This window comes from Zalophus californianus, chromosome 12 (genome assembly GCF_009762305.2).
Source record: "Zalophus californianus isolate mZalCal1 chromosome 12, mZalCal1.pri.v2, whole genome shotgun sequence".
Classification (NCBI taxonomy): Eukaryota; Metazoa; Chordata; class Mammalia; order Carnivora; family Otariidae; genus Zalophus; species Zalophus californianus.
The window spans coordinates 82210437-82228030 of record NC_045606.1 but is presented as its reverse complement, the minus strand read 5'-3'; the positions used below and the strand labels follow the sequence as shown (position 1 = coordinate 82228030).

The following is a 17594-nucleotide window of genomic DNA, read 5'->3' as shown; positions in this document are numbered from 1 at the left end:
GGAGAAAGACAAGAAGAAATAATGGCGGTGGGGTAGGTTTTGTTTAAGTTTTGGGATTCAAAGAATGCGCAGAGTAACCCACACTTGGGGAAACAGCCCACATTCCTGGTTCCATGCGCACACTTTCCTATTCCCCATGGTGGGGGTGGGGTAGTAGAGGGCAGGGATGTCTCCCCAGGTAGAAAGAGTTCCAGTGCACGGGGAGGAACTTTAATCCCCAAGGATTAAAAGGGACCTACCAATGTTTTATAGAACAAGGCCAATAAACTACTAGTGACAGAATCACTTGGGTAATTTCTAAGATGCATATTCTTGAGCTTCAGACCAGTCCTAATTAATTATATTTTCTGAAGTGCACCTCAGGACCTATTTTTAAAAAATATCCCCTCCTCCCCAATTTTAATGTTCATAGTACTCATTAAGAACCACTGCTAGGAGATGGAGAGGCACAGGATGTATGGGATTTACAGAATCATGAAGGTAGACCCCGCTTCCCTCAGCAAAGGCCCCCTGGAATTGGGGAGGAAATGTTATTTCCTCCACTGGAACCCCTGAAGCACTTATGGCCTCAATAACAACATGGGAGAAGCTGAGCTAGATGAAAGCAGCAGGGTGTGTGCGTATGCTGGGAGGAGAGGGTTGGCTCTGCAGCCTTGAGCCTCCCCCAAATCTTATTGTCTCTTTGTACCCAACAATCCAGCCCCCCAACTTCTAGGCTACAGACAACACCGTGTACAAACCACAGCAAATTTATTACTCAATGTCCAATGCCACATCATAGCACCACCCGGAGCCCTCACCTTCCCTCCCCACCTGGCCCCGGGGGACACCCAAAATGGAAAAAACAAAAGTAAACCCAGATCCCTGCTCCTCCTCTGGAAGAAGGGGCCTTAGCCCTGGAAGTCCCTTCCACAGGTCCCAGCAGGCAGGAGAGTGGACCCCTCCGTGCCCAGAGAGTGAGGCTCCAGGCTCCAACGACAGAGAGAACATGCAGGCAGGAGCAGAGGCCTGTGTCTGTGGGAGAGGAGTGGGAGGGAAGGGCACTGCCTGAGGAGTCCGGGAAGCTGGCCATCCCGGGATGCACGCGGGAGCTTCCGGGCAGCAGGGGCCGGCCCCTGGTTGGTTAGCGCTTCGACAGCTCATGGGACAGCCAGTCGAGCCCATCATACAGGCCTGTGCCTTGGGTTGCACAGGTGGCCTGGACGTACCACTGTGGGGAGAAGGAAAGAAAGATCAGTAGCAGGGAAGAAAAGGGGGGGATGCCTTTACTTCCCACCCCCTTCCTGTGGCTCCCCTGGGAGAGGCAGGAGCCTCACCGTGCGGCTGCGCAAGTGCTGCAGCCCCAGCTTGTCGGTCAGCTCGCTCACGGGCATGGCATTGGGCATGTCCTGCTTGTTGGCAAACACCAGCAGCACCGCATCCCGCAGCTCATCCTCCTGCAGCTGAGAGAGGTGAAGGGGATGGAGTCTGGAGTCCTGGCGGAGTCTCCAGGCCTCCCCTTCCCTGCTGTGTAGGGGAACCCCCCTTTCTACCTTCTAGCATATTCGTGGGAAACATGTAACATTGTGTAGTCTACTGCTGAACACAAGACAGAGAGTCATAAGTCAGCTTGAAGCCATCTGGCTTTAAATCCGGAAAGAGCCTTTTTCTAATGCCTTGCCCTAGTCAAAATGACAAAATTTCCAAATGGAAAAACAAGAATGTAAGACGATGTTTCTCTCTACCACATATAATTCCCCTTTCCCCACCAAACTCCTTGGATGTGAAGCCGTGAGCATTCAAGGAAAAACTCAGTCCTATGCTTTTTTACCTGACTCAAATTAAAAGGAGAGTAAGATATGCCTGCCTTGTGACTGTGTCCACAAAGAGAAACACATTCAAGGCCTAGGAAATGTTCCTGACTTTCACCCTAGCACAGAGATCTCAGAGATCTGTCTCCAAACGAGGGCTCAGTTCCCAGGGCTCTGGGTGCTCACCATCTTCTGGAGTTCATCAGCAGATTCCTGGACCCGCTCTCGGTCATTACTGTCCACTACGAAGATGAGGCCCTGGGTGGGAAGGAAGAAAGGACAAGCGATCACTCCTACCTGGGACATACCCTAGTCTGGCTCTTTCTCTCTTTTTCCCATCTTTGTCTAAATCTTCTCATCTTGTAAATTTTCACTAAGGCTCTGCAGACATGCTGGCACCAAGTGGAGACACCCTGCAAAGGATACAACCTCTGCCGTCAGGCAAGCAGTGTAGTTAGAAGAAGTACAAGGGAACAGGGAAAGACCAAACGAGAGCTAAATGAGGCAGCATGAGTGCACCTGGCTGGCTCAGAGCATGCAACTCTCGATCTTGGGAGTTGTGAGTTCAAACGCCACGTTGGGAGAAAAAGCTTACTTTAAAAATAAATAAATAGATATCTATCTATCTATAAGGCAGCATGGCCCCAAAGCCCTGCTTCTCAGGAGAAGCTAAGGTGGCTAAGTCTCAGAAGACTAAGGCCCTTCCTGAGGAATGAGGAGAGGTAAGCCTACGAACGCGGACAGATAGGAGGTAAAGGTTTCTTCCTGGCTTGCGGGCCCAGTGTAGGCCAACATCTCAGTCTCTGTAGCCCTAACACTTTTTCTCCTGGGGTTGGGGAGCCCCACCCCACCTGAGTGTTCTGGAAGTAGTGCCGCCACAGAGGCCGAATCTTGTCCTGGCCTCCCACGTCCCAGACTGTGAAACAAATGTTCTTGTATTCCACTGTTTCCACATTGAAGCCTGGAGATAATTGGGGGGAAAAAAAACATGAGAACAAAGTCCTGAAAGAAAGGAACTCTCTAAATCTAGATGCATTCATCAGGGACATAAAACCAGAAGGCAATGATCAAGTCCCATGGGAACAGAACCCCAGAGCACAGGCAGTCCACAGACCAGGTGGAGCTGGGTCACATTCACCCCGCCTCAGCACCATCCAGCAACTAAAGGTAACTATGACCCACTTCTCAGGTAGCAGTGTCTGGTGTCAGGGTCAGCTCCCTGCAGAGATAAGGGCCTCAGGCTGAATGGGTAGCCGACCCTGGGAAGGCCTGCCGCCAGCCTCCCGCTCCTCCCGGCCTCGCCTCAGAACTCACCTATGGTGGGGATGGTGGTGACAATCTCCCCCAACTTCAGTTTGTACAGGATTGTGGTCTTGCCAGCTGCATCCAAGCCAACTGCAAGGAGAGGGGCATAGGGATGGAGACGGGAGCGAGGGAGCCCTCTAGAGACCAGGGAAGGGGAGAGGCCAGGACAGCTGATGGAGACGGGGGCGCAGAGCCCAAGCGCCTGCAGGTGCGCGCTGTTCTCTACCTTCGAGGCCTTAAGAACAGTCTGGATGGTGAGCACCAACTCGTGCCCCCGAAGCGGGCGAGAGGCGGGAGAGGGCCGGGGGGTAAGGGGCATGGGAGGAGGGCCGCGCTCCTTTTAAAAGTCGTCTCCAAGGGCGGAATCCTCCCTTCTTACCAGCCGGGCTGGGGCGGAGGGAGCTTCACCCCACCCAGGCCCGCAGCTCCCGGGCTCAGGCCCCGGGGTCGGCGCTGCAGACTGCGACCCACCCGAGAGCAGTGACCCCAGGGGGTTAGGAGGTGGGCGACTCTGGGTCAGAGACCCGGCTGAGCCCGGCTCGGAGGGACGCGGGGGCGGGAGGGCTGAGCGGGGGCCGACGCTCCGGCCCGGGCCGCGCGCTTGATCTGCCTCACCCATGAGGATCCGCATCTGCTTCTTCCCGAAGATCCGCGAAAATAGCGCGGACACGGTGAGGCCCATGGCGGGGCCCGGGGGAGGGGGTACGGGCACGGACGCGGGGTGCGGACTGGAACCGGCCGGCCGCTGGGGGATGGGGCGCAGCAGCAGAAGGAGGAGGCTCCGCCGCCGCCTCCGCGCGTCCCGGCCCGCCCTACGTCAGCGCGGGCCCGCCCCGCCCCTTCCCCGCCCCTTCCCCGCCCCCAGGCTCCGGCTCAGGCGAAAACTGGAGCTTAGCGAGTCTCCCCAGCCTCGCTGCGTCCCGCGCCGGCTTTAGAGAGGTAAAGAGTCTGGGTCTCTCCCCGTTTCTAAAGCGCTGGCAGATCTGTGGCTGCTTCAGCGGCAGCCCGAGCGGGGCCGAGGAAAGTCTACAGTGCTCCACAACGGCCCTCGATTCCCAGCTTGAAGTGGCCGGCCCCTGGGCTTTGGTTTGTCGCGTCCAGCCCACCCTGTGCTCCGGTTTAGCTCTTGCGAACTGGCATCACCCACTGTATGCACCACCCTCCTGGGGGAGCGGAAGCTCTGTGCTCGCGTCTTAGGCTTCTCTTTGGCCCCTTCAGCGCCCAGAGAGGGAGGGGCTTTGAGCGTTGCAGGTGGTTCAAGGGACCGTAGAATCTCGAGAGGAGTGCGCTGGAGGTGGAAAAAGAAGGTGCCCAAGCTCTAGCTGGCCTTCTTGGTTTTGCAATCAGCAGAACCTACTCCTGCATGCAGGAAAACAACGCCTTTGCCCCGATGGCCCAGACACAAAATCCTTCAGCTGACCCAGGCAGCTTTTTTTGAAGCTTCTTTACTTTGCCACAGACCTGGGAACCCGGATTTTTAATGCCCACCTGTCCAGGAATTTATGAAACTCTTGTGGCCCTAGACTCAAAGTGCTTCACAGGTAATTTCCCCACTCAGCAGAAGGGAAATAACAAGACAGGAATTAATTTAAATTTCTTCTACGATGGAGACTGGGTCAGTGCCAGGCACCTAATAAATGCTTAACAAATATAGTACTTGGTTTGGATGAACTAATAGGCTACTCAGTGGAGTAAGGGCAAGCGATTTGAAACCGGAGCGCCAGTAGGCTTATGGACTGGACGTGGTGAGGTGAGCTGAGAATCAGAGAACCTTCATTCATTCACTCATTCAACAAATATTGAATGCCCACTATGTAACATTGTTCCAGGTCTCAGTTCAAATCTCAGTTCTGCCTTCCCGCCCTTTTTTTGAGGGCTTAGCTTCAACGATTCTCACAACCTATTATTTTCTACAAAAGGAGACTAATATCTGCCCTATCTCGTGAGGTTATGGTGAAGATTAAAATGATGAAACAATATATCTGAATGTTTTGTATAGTACAGCTGGATTTTGTCTGGGCCACTAAGAAATTAACTGGGTCTGAACAGATCTCCAGGGTCTGCCCCATCCTGACCTGAAAAGTCTGTAAAGAGAACAGGCTTCGGACACCAGGTATGAGTGGGTCCATGACTTTCCTTTACTCTTCAGCCACAGACTTGCGTTCTTAAGAAGGCTTTTTACAAGGTTGAAGAGTGCATTTAAGAGTCTCAATATAATAACCGAGCTTGTGGTGACGAGGTCAGTTCCATATCTTTAGCTCTTTTAATTAGCCTCTTCCTTTCCATCCCTGTTGTCCTTGCCCTATTTCACTACCATCTCTTCCTCGGGACAGAAATAGCCTCCTTACCAATCTCCTGCCCCTTGGTGTCTTCAACCTGTCATACAAGTCCGGATGATGCCACTCAAGATTAAAATCTTTTAGTGTCTTCTTAGCACCCAAGATAAAGTCTAAATGCCTTAATTTGTGTCTCCACCTATTGTGCCTGCCCCATCTGTTGCCAACCTCCTTCACATACCCTAAGCTACTGCCATGAAGTGATTCTCAATGCTTCCCCGGGTGAGCCAGGCTCTCTGATGCCCTAGGAGTCCTAGCAATCTTTTCTCTCTGCCTGGAATGCTTGTTTCCCTCATCTCTAGTTAGATGGGACAATCGCTACTCATGTTTCAGATCCCCAAGTATTCTCCCTGAGAACCTTCTCTGCCTCCCCTAGACAGGCCTCCCTCCTCTTAACTTCCATATCACTTTGAATATACCCATACATACTGGTATGAGAGCAGGACTTGTGTTTGTACCTCTGCTTTCTCACTGGAAAGGAGCTCCTTGAGGTCAGGACCTTGTCTCTTCATGGTGATCACCTGGAGCAGCACTTGGTATGTTGAGAATTGGACAGATATAGATAGGATTCCTAGCTCTGTGACCTTGGGCATGTTATTTAACCTTTCTGTGTCTCATGTTTCCACCCACTGAGCAGAATAACTGCAAGGGCCAAATATCAAAACTCTTGTTAAAGTCCTGGAATACAGATGGCCCATAGGATGGAGGTCATGGCCATAGGGTGCCCTCTACATACATTTGTTGAATCAACTCAGCGGAACTCAGGAAGGGTGCTAATAATTATTATATTATATACCTAATAGGTGCCGAAACTGTCCTATCAAGGGTTGCAGTTTTCGTGGTCTAAATGAGAGTCTTACTTGTCGATCTTTAGGGTCAGAGATACTGAGCCCCAAATGTGAGGAAGAGTCGCTCATCCGGGTGTTTGAGAAGGACCCAGTGCGACGTTGACCACTGTCTCTCGCTCATCGTTGACCGAGGGTAAGCTCAGGCGCCGCCACCAAAGCATTATCACTCCGGAGTCCTCGACATTCCTTGCCCTGCGTTCACAGCCCCGCTTGGTTCGGAACAGGCCGCCTCCGGCCCTCCGGCCGAAGTAGCTCCGCCCACCTCGCGCCCCTGGGGGCGGAGCCTGTTGCTTCGCGCTGTCGTCACTTCCAGTGGACCCGGAAGCGCCGTTCTCTGGTAGCTGTACTTAGGAAGTCGTGATGGGGTTACGCTCGGTTTAAACCCTTGGCCGGCCATGGCCTGAGGGCCGGCCGGGACTGCTGTGGCCCGGGCGAGCGCGGAGCAGCTTCTGAGACAGTACAGGCGAACCCTGGCCCTGTGCTTCTCTTGGGCCGGCGTCGCTCCGCCTCTAAGATAGGACCCGCCCCCGCCCTCGGTGCCTGGGACCCGGCGGACGCTTCTGCCAGGTCGTCCCGCGTCCGGCATCCGGTCTCGGACAGCTGGGAGGAGCGACTTCGGGGACAGTTCTCTCCCTGTCGTTTACAGCCCCCGCGACCCTCTTCTGGCTGACGTCGAGCAACCTGGTCTGAACATGGAGAAGTTTGGTATGAATTTCGGGGGCGGACCTAGCAAGAAGGACCTGCTAGAGACCATTGAGTTGCAGAAGAAGCAGCTCCTCCAGTACCAGGCACGTCTTAAGGATGTGGTCCGCGCCTATAAAAGCCTCTTGAAAGAGAAGGAGGCTCTAGAGGCCAGCATTAAGGTGCTGTCGGTATCCCACGAGGCGGATGTGGGCCTCACAGGTGTCCAGCTTCCAGGCCTCTGTTTTCCTGACTCTGTGGATGACCGATGCTCCACTCACAGCGAGGATAGCACTGGGACCGCCACAAGCTTGGATACTGCAGCCAGTCTCACCAGCACCAAGGGTGAGTTTGGGGTAGAGGATGAGAGGCTGGCTCGTGGACCACCACCTCCAAAGTCCGAAGAAGCCAGTGGGTCGGAGAGTGGCGTTAGCAGTAGCAGTGGGGATGGACCCTCTGGGGGTGGGGAAGTGGACAAACGACTGCACCAGCTGAAGACTCAGTTGGCTACTTTGACCAGCTCTTTGGCTACAGTCACCCAGGAGAAGTCTCGCATGGAAGCTTCTTACCTGGCTGACAAGAAGAAGATGAAACAGGACTTAGAGGATACCAGTAAAAAGGCAGAGGAGGAGAGGGGCCGTCTGGAGGGAGAATTGAAGGGGCTGCAGGAGCAGATAGCCGAAACCAAAGCCCGACTTATCACCCAGCAGCATGATCGGGCCCAAGAGCAGACTGACCATGCCTTGATGCTTCGTGAGCTCCAGAAACTGCTGCAGGAGGAGAGGACCCAGCGCCAGGACTTGGAGCTTCGGCTGGAAGAGACCCGAGAAGCCCTGGCAGGACGGGCATATGCAGCCGGTCAGATGGAAGGGTTTGAGCTGCAGACCAAGCAACTAACCCGTGAGGTGGAGGACTTGAAAGGTGAGCTGCAGGCTCTTCGGGATGAGAAGAATCGGCCCGACCCTCGGCTGCAGGAGCTTCAGGAAGAGGCTGCCTGCCTGAAGAGCCATTTCCAGGCTCAGTTGCAGCAGGAAATGAGGAAGGTAATTATTGTCATCTCCTTCATATGGTAGTCATTTAGTCTACAGTAGGAAATATTAGGGTTTTGGCTCCTTTGGTAGTTAGAACTAAGTGGCTGTGCTCTCAATTTTTGATGCTATTCAGAACGTTGCCCTGTGAGTCCTGGGAAATCTGTGTGGTATGGTGTTGACAGTATCCACAGAATGTGCTTCCAACAGGATATGGGCTTCCTCAGTGTAGGCTGGTTTGGAACCAGATACCTGTGAACCCTGGGCCTTGGCATCTCACCAGCTGTGCTCTGTGAAGCAGTATAGCGGCAGCTGCCCAGTGAGAGGAGCGTGTCCGCCTCTGGGCATGTGCATTACACAGGGAGCTGTATACGCCTATAGGTAGGGGGCTGGGGTGGGATGGTATAAAAGGAATCTTCTCCGAAGTAACCTCTCAGGATTGCTTCTAGTCAATTTGCTGCCTGTTCCGGAAAGGTGTGCTATTTTACAGTGCTCCTTTCAGTGTGGAGAGAGATCCAGCTGAGTTTTGAACTTTCAGGAATATTGGGAGAGGAAAAGAACGTTCTATGATTTCTTAGTAGGATTTGGGGAAACAGATGATAAACAAAGGTCACACACTTCCCATGTGAGCCTTGTGTATGACAGGAGAAAAGCGGGGGCACTAAAGCAGAACAACAGCAGATAGATAGAGGTTCTTGATATTGTTCGGTGTGCTTTATCTCTGGGAGCAGAACGCAGCCAGGTTACAGGAACTTTTGTTAGTTTCCAGAGCAACATACAAAGCCCCACTTTCCCTTCTCACCAGGCCATCCCAGTCCTGTGACCCTTTGGCCCCCCTCTCTTGCGCTCTCAGTTTGCAGTGGGCCTTTGCAGTGGGCCTTTGCGGCTTTTCTGGACGCGTTGCCATCCGTTCCCTTGTTTTACAGACAGCCCTGGCAGAAGATCAGCTACGCCAGCAGTCTCAGGTGGAAGAGCAGAGGGTGGCGGCCCTGGAGAATCAAATATCTCAGGTGTCTGAACTGCTGGGCACCTATGAGAAAGCCAAGCAGAAGGACCAGCTGGCCATCCAGAAGCTGAAGGAGCGCATCGTGCAGCTGGACCTGGAGAATAAGACGCTGGCTCTGGCCGCTTCTAGCCGCTCCCCCCTAGACAGCCATGGCGAGGAGTCCAGTCTGGATGTCAATGTCCTGAAGGATAAGATGGAGAAGCTGAAGAGGCTGCTACAGGTGGCAGCCCGGAAAAGCCAGGTGACCCTGGATGTGGAGAGGCTCTGTGACCTGGAGATACTGGCCAGCTCGGAGGCTGCCGACGGGGAGAAGGCTTCTGCGCTCTACTACCAGCAGGAGCTGAAACAGCTGAAGGAGGAGTTTGAGAGGTACAAGATGAGGGCCCAGGTGGTCCTCAAGAGCAAGAGCACCAAGGACTGTAATCTGGCCAAGGAGCTGGAGGAGGCCCAGGAGCAGCTGGCAGAACTGAAGGAGAAGTATATCTCCCTGCGGCTGTGCTGCGAGGAGCTCGAGCGCCGGCACCAGCAGGAGGCCGAGGGCTGGAAGCAGGAGCTGGCCCGGCTGCAGCACGCGCACCGGCAGGAGCTGGAGCAGAGCCAGCTGGACTCCAGGGACCGCACGCTGAGACTGGAAGAGGAGCTGCACAAGCAGCGGGACCGGGCCCTGGCCGTGCTGGCCGAGAAGGACTTGGAGCTGGAGCAGCTGCGTTCCGTGGCCTTGTCGTCCGGCCTGCCGGGACGCAGGAGCCCCGTGGGTGGCGGGGGGCCTGGGGACCCGGCTGACTCATCTGCCCCAGACAGCCTGACCCAAGCGCTGCAACTGGCTGCATCCAACGAGCCCACTTTCTTCCTGTACGCCGAGCAGCTGGCCCGCAAGGAGGTGGAGATCACATCGCTGCGGAAGCAGAGACACACGCTGGAGGTGGAGGTGCATCAGCTGCAGGACCGGCTGCTGGAGGAGGGCGAGCGGCACCGTGAGCAGGTTGGAGCCCTGCAGAGCCACATTGAGAAGAACATCAGGGACCAGAGTAGGGAGGGAGCCAACCTGGAGTACCTCAAAAACATCATCTACCGCTTCCTGACCTTGCCCGACACCCTGGGCCGCCAGCAGACGCTCACGGCCATCCTGACCATCTTGCATTTCAGTCCTGAGGAGAAACAAGTGATTATGCGGCTCCCGACCAGCGGTAGCTGGTGGCCTTCTGGCAAGAGATGATGCCCTTGTCACTGACTCCCGAAATCTCTGTGCCTCTTGTGTGGGAAGGACAGACTCTGGTTTCTGCTGCCCTTCTCTTACATTATCATTTCTTTTCTTCACTGTGTTGAACTGGAAGAGTCTTTAATGCGGGATGGGATTTTCTGCCAAATGCCATTAATGTCACTTTGTCCTTGGGCCCTAGAGATCCTGGAAATGCCCTAGCAATATGTTCGGGCGGTGTGTTTGTGAGGGGAAGAGCGGGGAGAGATGAAGACTGGGAGGTGCCAAAGTTGGGGAAGTGGTGAGAATCTTCCAAAATAAGACTTTCTGTTTTAGTATTATGCTCCTAGCACAGAACCAGGAGTAAATGTGACTCCAAAAGGAGTTCAGTTATTTCTAAACACTCACAAGGACCGGCTCTTTACTCCCTATCTCATCACGGTCTGAGTCTGGTCCACTGCTACCCCAATTTTCTGGGGACATAAATCCGGGTTGGAGAAGGACCAAGAAGTTTGAAATGGTGACAGATTGTCCCCTATTGTCCACAGATTCTTCTGTCCCGGAACTGGGAAGCTTGGTCTAGTTGGGGCTAGGTACGGCCTGGTCAGTCTGGACGAAACACACCCATAACTATGACCATCCTGTAGAGGGCCCCGAGCACATGTCAGTCCTAGGCATTTCCTGAGTAACCTGCTTTTGGCCTGAATAGGGTTATCGCGGGCTTCTTGCATTTGACCCTGCCTTAACCTGTCTGCCTCAGGTTGGCCTGAGATTTCGTGTGAATGATTTTGCTAGCTTTTCCTCAATGTTGAACTTCCATTGAGAGAAAAATCCTGGCTTTTACAGAGAAGGGCCCAATTGGGAAACTCTGATCCTGTCTAGATAACAAAGAATTAGCTCAGAGATTTACAACCTCCTCCCCTCCCCGGCAGCTGTTTCTGCCTTTGTAGGGACGGAGAAGAGGAGGAAGATTTGCTGATTCCAGAAGATTCTGTGACCCCCACAGGAAAGTGGTGGAAGTTTGGCGGAGGGCCTGGAGAGCCAGTTGACCCTTGGATAGCATTCCAGCTAAATCTCCACCTCCCTGTACACCCAGCCAGGGTGTACTTGGGTTACTGTTACCAGGGTCTTTTGCCCACTCCTTTAGGGGGTCATAGAGTTTCAGTACACAATGCTCGTCTTCCCCACATGCGTTACTACAATTTTTCCTCCTTCCTGGGTTTTTTATGTTTGGTCTTGCACAAGTAGATTTAATCTGCATGTAAGGAAAGGGGGCTTCAAGGCAATCTGGAAAGGAGGGCCTCGGAAAAGTTGGGTTGAGAGAGGCCATATCAGTCCCCTATTCTACCCTTTCCCCCTGTGCTCTTGCTGGCCATAGAGATCTTTGGACGCTAAAGACCAGTGCCTTGTCACTGACTGAACTAATATATATCTCCCTGTTATTTCATCCTAGAGAGCTGTTGTGAGGGTTTGGGGTGCAGAAGGCTTTGATTAGATGTTCTAATTGGGAGCCTGGGTGCCCTGGACTATCTACAGACAGCAGACTCAATGAAACAGATGCGATGTGTTCAAATGACAACGTAGTCATTTGAACGGAGTCATTAAATCTGAACAACCTGACCTGTGTGCTTTCTTAACGGAATGTCTGTGTGCACGCGCACACACACGTATATACACGTACACAGTGTGAGTGCAAATGGTGGATAAAAAGGATGGCGATAATCATGAGTTTGAGGGGCGCCTGGGTGGCTCAGTCTGTTAAGCATCTGCCTTGGGCTTAGGTCATAATCTCAGGGTCCTGGGATTGAGCCCTTCATCAGGCTCTGCACTCAGCAGGGAGTCTCCTTGTCCCTCTGCCCCTCCCCCTCCCCATGTGTGCTCTCTCTCTCTCAAATAAGTAAAATCTTTAAAAAAAAAAATCCATGAGCTTGAATTTAGAGAGGAACATCTCAATGCTCTAACTACCTCAATTACAAGCAAAATTTTCAGCCTGGAATTATGTGTGTGTGTAAGCAGCTACACTAGAAAAAGCTTTCTCCTGGGTTTGGTGGGCGGACTTGAAACTTCAGAAGTAATCAATTTTTTGAATGCTTTATTATGCTTCAAATCAGGGTTCACAGTATCCTGGAAAAGTTAGGATTTCAAACTAAACTAAAATCATCTCTTAATTGTCTTACCCAATCCCCGTAAATGTAGCATATATATACATATATATATATTTAAGATTTTATTTATTTATTTGACAGAGACACAGCGAGAGAGGGAATACAAGCAGGGGGAGTGGGAGAGGGAGAGAAGCAGGCTTCCCACAGAGCAGGGAGCCCGATGAGGGGCTCGATTCTAGGACCCTGGGATCGTGACCTGAGCCGAAGGCAGACGCTTAACGACTGAGCCACCAGGTGCCCCTATAGCATATATTTTGATTGTTATTTCTAGGTGGTTTGGGACAGTGTAGAAAGATCCATAGTCACAGCTGCTTTCCTAGGACTAATAATTTCTGTGCTTTTGACTTTTGAGAAGATACCACATAGGCAAAGAAGCAAGTCAAGTTCTGATTAATAATTTTTAAAGTATTGCTATTTATAAGCCTGTGAATGCTCCCTACTGAAATGGAAAAGGCTTGGTCCCTTCCCGCCCTTAAGAACACAAGTTCTTTATCTCCCCACATTTTCCTCCCAAGTATGTTTTCCAGTTACTTGACTGGTTTTCCAGTGCTGGGTACTCTTCTAAGAAAGGAAAGGGGGAGAGAGAGAAAAAGAATTGAGATCAGATACAGTCAGAGAAAAATAAGTTTTCCCTTGGCCTTGGTTCCAGAATATCAGACAGTGCATGAGGTGTGTCAATAAAGTAATGAGACAACCTTGTTTGTTTATTACCACAGAACTTAGGAGGATTGCTGAGAAGAACAGATGCAGGGAGAAGGGGACGGGAAGGCAAGTTGATCATTCTAAGGGCTTTCTGCTTTCCTCCCCCCAACCCCATCTCTTGTTGGGTATCTCCTCTCTGGGGAATAAATAGCCATATAGTCAGGCCCTAGATATAAATCCCCATCTGTTACCCAGAACACTAGGGCTCTTGGCCTTGTCTTGAGAAGCTGCCGCTACAGGGTTGTTTGGGAACACTTGCCAACCGTGCCAGCACCGTGTCGAGCTATTCACACCCATGGTATCATTTACTCCACACACGTGTTGTTATCCTCCATTTTTACAGATGAGGAGAGAGTGGTTGAGATGTTAAATTTGCCCAAGGTCATGTAACTGCTAGATGTCCAAACCAGGTCTGATGACCCAACGCCAGCTCAATCTGGGTATGCGCCTGTCTTCTCAGGACTTGCGGTGGTCAGCGCCTATCTCCACAGATGACTGCTAGGGATGGAGAGACTCATCTCTAGGTTGAACTGGGTTGGTTCAAATGGAGAGAAAGTCTCCAGCTATAAAATTGCAGTCAAGCGAAGTTGCTATGCTGTAGAGTGAAACAAGCAACATCGGTTCTTTATAAAGAGTCCTGAAGCTGCCCTGTCCCTCAGGGCTAATTTTTAGGACTCGAATCACTAACAGAGCAAAAGGAGGCCTGGTTACCAGCTATTGCTGTAATGGGTTCCAACTATAACCTCTAGTAAAGCTGGGGAAACAGCTTGGGGAATTAAAAATAGAGCCCTAATGAACGGGTCACTTTACCGATCGTTGATCCCCTTTACTTCCCTCCTCTGTCTTCCCGTGCTTCACTAGGCAGCCTGGTTACCTCCGCCTGATGGTTGTGGGGCAAGGAGCTAGGCTCACACATTCTGGGTTGAAATCTCAATTGGATCTCCTGTCAGCTCTGTGACCTTATAAATTAATCTTACTGAACTTAAGTTTCTTAAAATGGGGATAATAACACCTATTTCAGGGTTCTATCCTCATTTTAAAGAAAAATTAAGTACATAAAGAACCAGCCCAGTACCCGAAACAAAGTAGCTGCTAAACCACATAAGATGCTTTTTTTCCCAGAGTGTGTAGGTGGCAGAATGGAAGTTAGATTAGCTCCCTGGATTTAAGTCCAGTGTTTCTTAGCCACAGATGTTGCTGTAAACAAAAGTAGAAATAACAGTGGCCTTTTGTGGAGTGCCTGCTATGAAGCAGACTCCTAGCATTTTCCCTGCATTATTTTACTTAATCACACCAATCTTGAGAAGCGTATCTATTTTGCAAATGAGGACGTGGAGGCTTGGCAAAATGAGATGAATTGCCCAAGGCCTAGGGCTGGTAATGGCATAATCAGGATGCAAACACGTGTATTTGAGGCCGTGCTGTCCACTGTCAAAATATTTTTGAGGTTAGTAGTTAGAGTAGGTCCATTGTCTTTCTCTTAGTTCAACCGCTATCAGGCCTCTGAAAATGCAGCTTCAGTCTAGGGAATATCACAGGCCCTTCCCAGGGGGAAGTCCCGTCCTGGCAGCCTGTATACTCCCCTGGCCCATCTGCCCAGCGTGGAGCTTTAGTCAGCTGAGTTGGAAGGAGTCTGGAGGCCAAGCTTGTTGTGCTGGGTTTGTAGGCCTATGCAGAGTCACCTGGTCAGTTTCTATTTTCCAAAACTGGGATCCCTGGCACACTGTTCCTTCTAACTTCACAGTCCTCCCCCACCCACATCCCAACCCCGGCAGTATGCTCCTGCCCCTTCACACTCAACTGGAATGTCACTTCCTCTATGTCGATTTTTCTGATACTTAACCATGTGCAGGTGCTTCCTTCTCTGAGGTCCTTTGGCACTTTTTTCGTACTGACCTTGGGCACAGTGGTTTCCTGTACTTTTTTTTTTAAGATTTTATTTATTTATTTGAGAGAGAGCACAAGCAAGGGGAGCGGCAGGCAGAGGGAGAAGCAGACTTCCCGCTGAGCAGGGAGCCCGATGCAGAACTCAATCCCAGAACCCTGGGACCATGACCTGAGCCGAAGGCAAATGCTTAAGCGTCCCATCCGTTACTTTTTTTTTTTTTTTTTTTTTTTTAGAGAGGGAGACATGGTGGGGTGGGGCAGAGGAAGAGGGAGGAGCAGACTCCCGGCTGAGCAGACTCAATGGATCCCAGGAGCCTGGGATCGTGACCAGAGCTGAAGGCAGATGCCTAACCGACTGATCCACCCAGGCTCCCAACCCAATAATATTCTTTATAGGATTTGTCTTCCTCTTGTAAATGATCCTGTCAAGGATCACATATTGCATTTAGTTGTCATATCTCTTTAGTCTTCTTTAATCTGGAATAGTTCCTCACCTTTTTACGATCTTTTATGACAGTGGCATTTTTAGATAATACATGTGAAGCAGACTGCTTGCATTTTCCCTACATTATTTTACTTAATGTAAAAGCCCCCTCCCACTTTAACAGAAGTTTCTTCATTTTGAGTTTGATCTTTCTTCATGATTAGATGCTGGTTATACATTCCCTGCCAGAATATTATACAAGTGATATGATCTCAGAATATTACATCTAGAGGCAAATGCTATCCATTTACCCCTCACTGGTGATATTAATTGTGGTACCCAGACAGATGTCTGATTTCTTCACTGTATGGTTAGTCTTTTCTGCTTTGCTACTAATAAGCAATCTATGGGGAGATGCTTTAAGTCCCTGCAGATATCCTGCTCCTCATCAAAGTTTTCCCTCCTAAATTTAGCATCAACCCGTGATAATCCAATCATTACTCTCTTGACCGTGATGGTTGCAGAAATGATTTTCAACTCCAGCATTTATCTTTTGGTCCTTGATGTTTTCTAAGCAAGGGCCCTGCCTTCTCCATCGCTTATTTAATAGTTTATTTATCTATTTATTATTGGTATGAACTAATGGATTCCTATTTTTCCACAGTTTATAATTCACCGTTTTCCTTAATTATTTTGGCTCAAATTTCCTCAGATTTGGTAAAAGTCCCTTCAAACTCCTGTGTTCTGGTGACATTCCCCCATCATTTCTGGCATAAAAATGTGTGTCTGGCTCATGTTATGGGTTCTATACTCCAGTCCTGAAATCAGCGATTTCTCTGGGGATCCCTGGTTCCTTTTTTTTTTTTTTTTTTGGTGTACTGTTCCATGATTCATTGTTTGTTCATAACACCCAGTGCTCCATGCAGAATGTGCCCTCCTCAATACCCATCACCAGGCTAACCCATCCCCCCACCCTCCTCCCCTCCAGAAACCTCAGTTTGTTTTTCAGAGTCCATCATCTCTCCTGGTTCGTCTCCCCCTCTGACTTACTCCCCTTCATTCTTCCTCTCCTGCTATCTTCTTCTTTTTCTTTTTTCTTAAAATATGTTGCGTTATTTGTTTCAGAAGTACAGATCTGTGATTCAACAGTCTTACACAATTCACAGCGCTCACCGTAGCACATATCTTCCCCAATGTCCATCACCCAGCCACCCCATCCCTCCCACCCCCGACCACTCCAGCAACCCTGTTTGTTCCTGAGATTAAGAATTCCTCATATCAGTGAGGTCATATGATACCTTTTAGTGGAGACTGGAATCAGAAACCAATGTCTGGGAGTGATATAAGCTCATCGTCACTGGGGTGTCTGCTTTTAGGTCATCACAGCAGGCAGGAAGTGTAGGCAAATAGGAAATGTCTGCATATAATGTATATACATACACACACGTACACGTGTGGCTATATACACTTTACAAATCCTGAGTTCACACCCATACCTCCAATTCCAATCCATTTCCACACAGTGTTTCTGTATTTGTGTTTCCTTTCTTCTACAGCAAGAACTCTTGGATGGAGTCCTTTAATGCTTCATTAATATTAAATATTTCATTAACATTTAAAAAGTAGGCAGAGGGAAAAGAGCACAAGCAGACAGATAAGGAACAACCAGAAAAGGAGGAGAAAGCCAGTGGAGGGGATGAAAAAGAACTCAAGGGAGAGTGAGTTTCATCATGGAGAGAGTGCTCAGTCCTGCCAAATTAAAAAAAAATAATTAAAAAAATTTATTTGAGAGAGAGACAGAGAGAGGGTGAGTGCAAGGGCAGGGGGAGAGGGAGAGAGATGTCTCAGGCAGACTCTGCACTGAGCATGGAGCCTCATGCAGGGCTTGATCTGACAACCCTGAGATCATGACCTGAGCCAAAAGCATGAGTCAGATGCTCAGCTGGGTGTGCCACCCAGGTGCCCTCAGCCCTGTCAAATTTTAAACCACATTCCAACGGGATTTGAAATGGCTTTTTAACATTCACACACATTCCTGCTGTGGGACTCAGCAACTGTTTTCATTTTTTTTTTTTTAAGATTTATTTATTCATTTGAGACACAGAGATACAGAGAGAGAAAGCCTGAGCAGGGAGGGAGGCAGAGGGAGAAGCAGGCTCCTCGCTGAGCCGGGAGCCCGATGCGGGACTCGATCCCATGACCCTGGGATCATGACCTGAGACGA

The 17594-nt window shown here is 50.5% G+C and overlaps 2 protein-coding genes across 2 annotated transcripts; one reads left to right on the top strand and one right to left on the bottom strand.

The window, feature by feature from the left end:
- Positions 1-728: 728 nt before the first annotated feature.
- ARF5 (ADP ribosylation factor 5) lies at positions 729-3899 on the bottom strand. The gene is made up of 6 exons (XM_027574060.2): positions 3711-3899; positions 3105-3185; positions 2642-2751; positions 1977-2048; positions 1317-1442; positions 729-1210 (listed from the first exon to the last, which is right to left on the bottom strand). Exons 1-6 carry the CDS (start codon positions 3775-3777, stop codon positions 1124-1126), a joined length of 543 nt encoding a protein of 180 aa, XP_027429861.1. The 5' UTR covers positions 3778-3899; the 3' UTR covers positions 729-1123.
- A 2339-nt stretch (positions 3900-6238) lies between these two features.
- Positions 6239-12461, top strand: GCC1 (GRIP and coiled-coil domain containing 1). Its single transcript, XM_027574059.2, has 3 exons — positions 6239-6412; positions 6926-8003; positions 8915-12461. Exons 2-3 carry the CDS (start codon positions 6972-6974, stop codon positions 10208-10210), a joined length of 2328 nt encoding a protein of 775 aa, XP_027429860.1. The 5' UTR covers positions 6239-6412; positions 6926-6971; the 3' UTR covers positions 10211-12461.
- The last annotated feature ends 5133 nt before the right edge of the window (positions 12462-17594 follow it).

What these genes read in the sequence shown, in the direction of transcription:
- ARF5 (XM_027574060.2), bottom strand. Translation starts at nt 3,777, where the DNA reads ATGGGCCTCACCGTGTCCGCGCTATTTTCGCGGATCTTCGGGAAGAAG. An exon ending in GCAGATGCGGATCCTCATGG is followed by an intron (nt 3,186 to 3,710) that starts GTGAGGCAGATC and finishes CTCTCCTTGCAG; the next exon opens with TTGGCTTGGATGCAGCTGGC. An exon ending in CTGATGAACTCCAGAAGATG is followed by an intron (nt 1,443 to 1,976) that starts GTGAGCACCCAG and finishes CACCTCTCTCAG; the next exon opens with CTGCAGGAGGATGAGCTGCG.
- GCC1 (XM_027574059.2), top strand. Translation starts at nt 6,972, where the DNA reads ATGGAGAAGTTTGGTATGAATTTCGGGGGCGGACCTAGCAAGAAGGAC. An exon ending in TGCAGCAGGAAATGAGGAAG is followed by an intron (nt 8,004 to 8,914) that starts GTAATTATTGTC and finishes CTTGTTTTACAG; the next exon opens with ACAGCCCTGGCAGAAGATCA.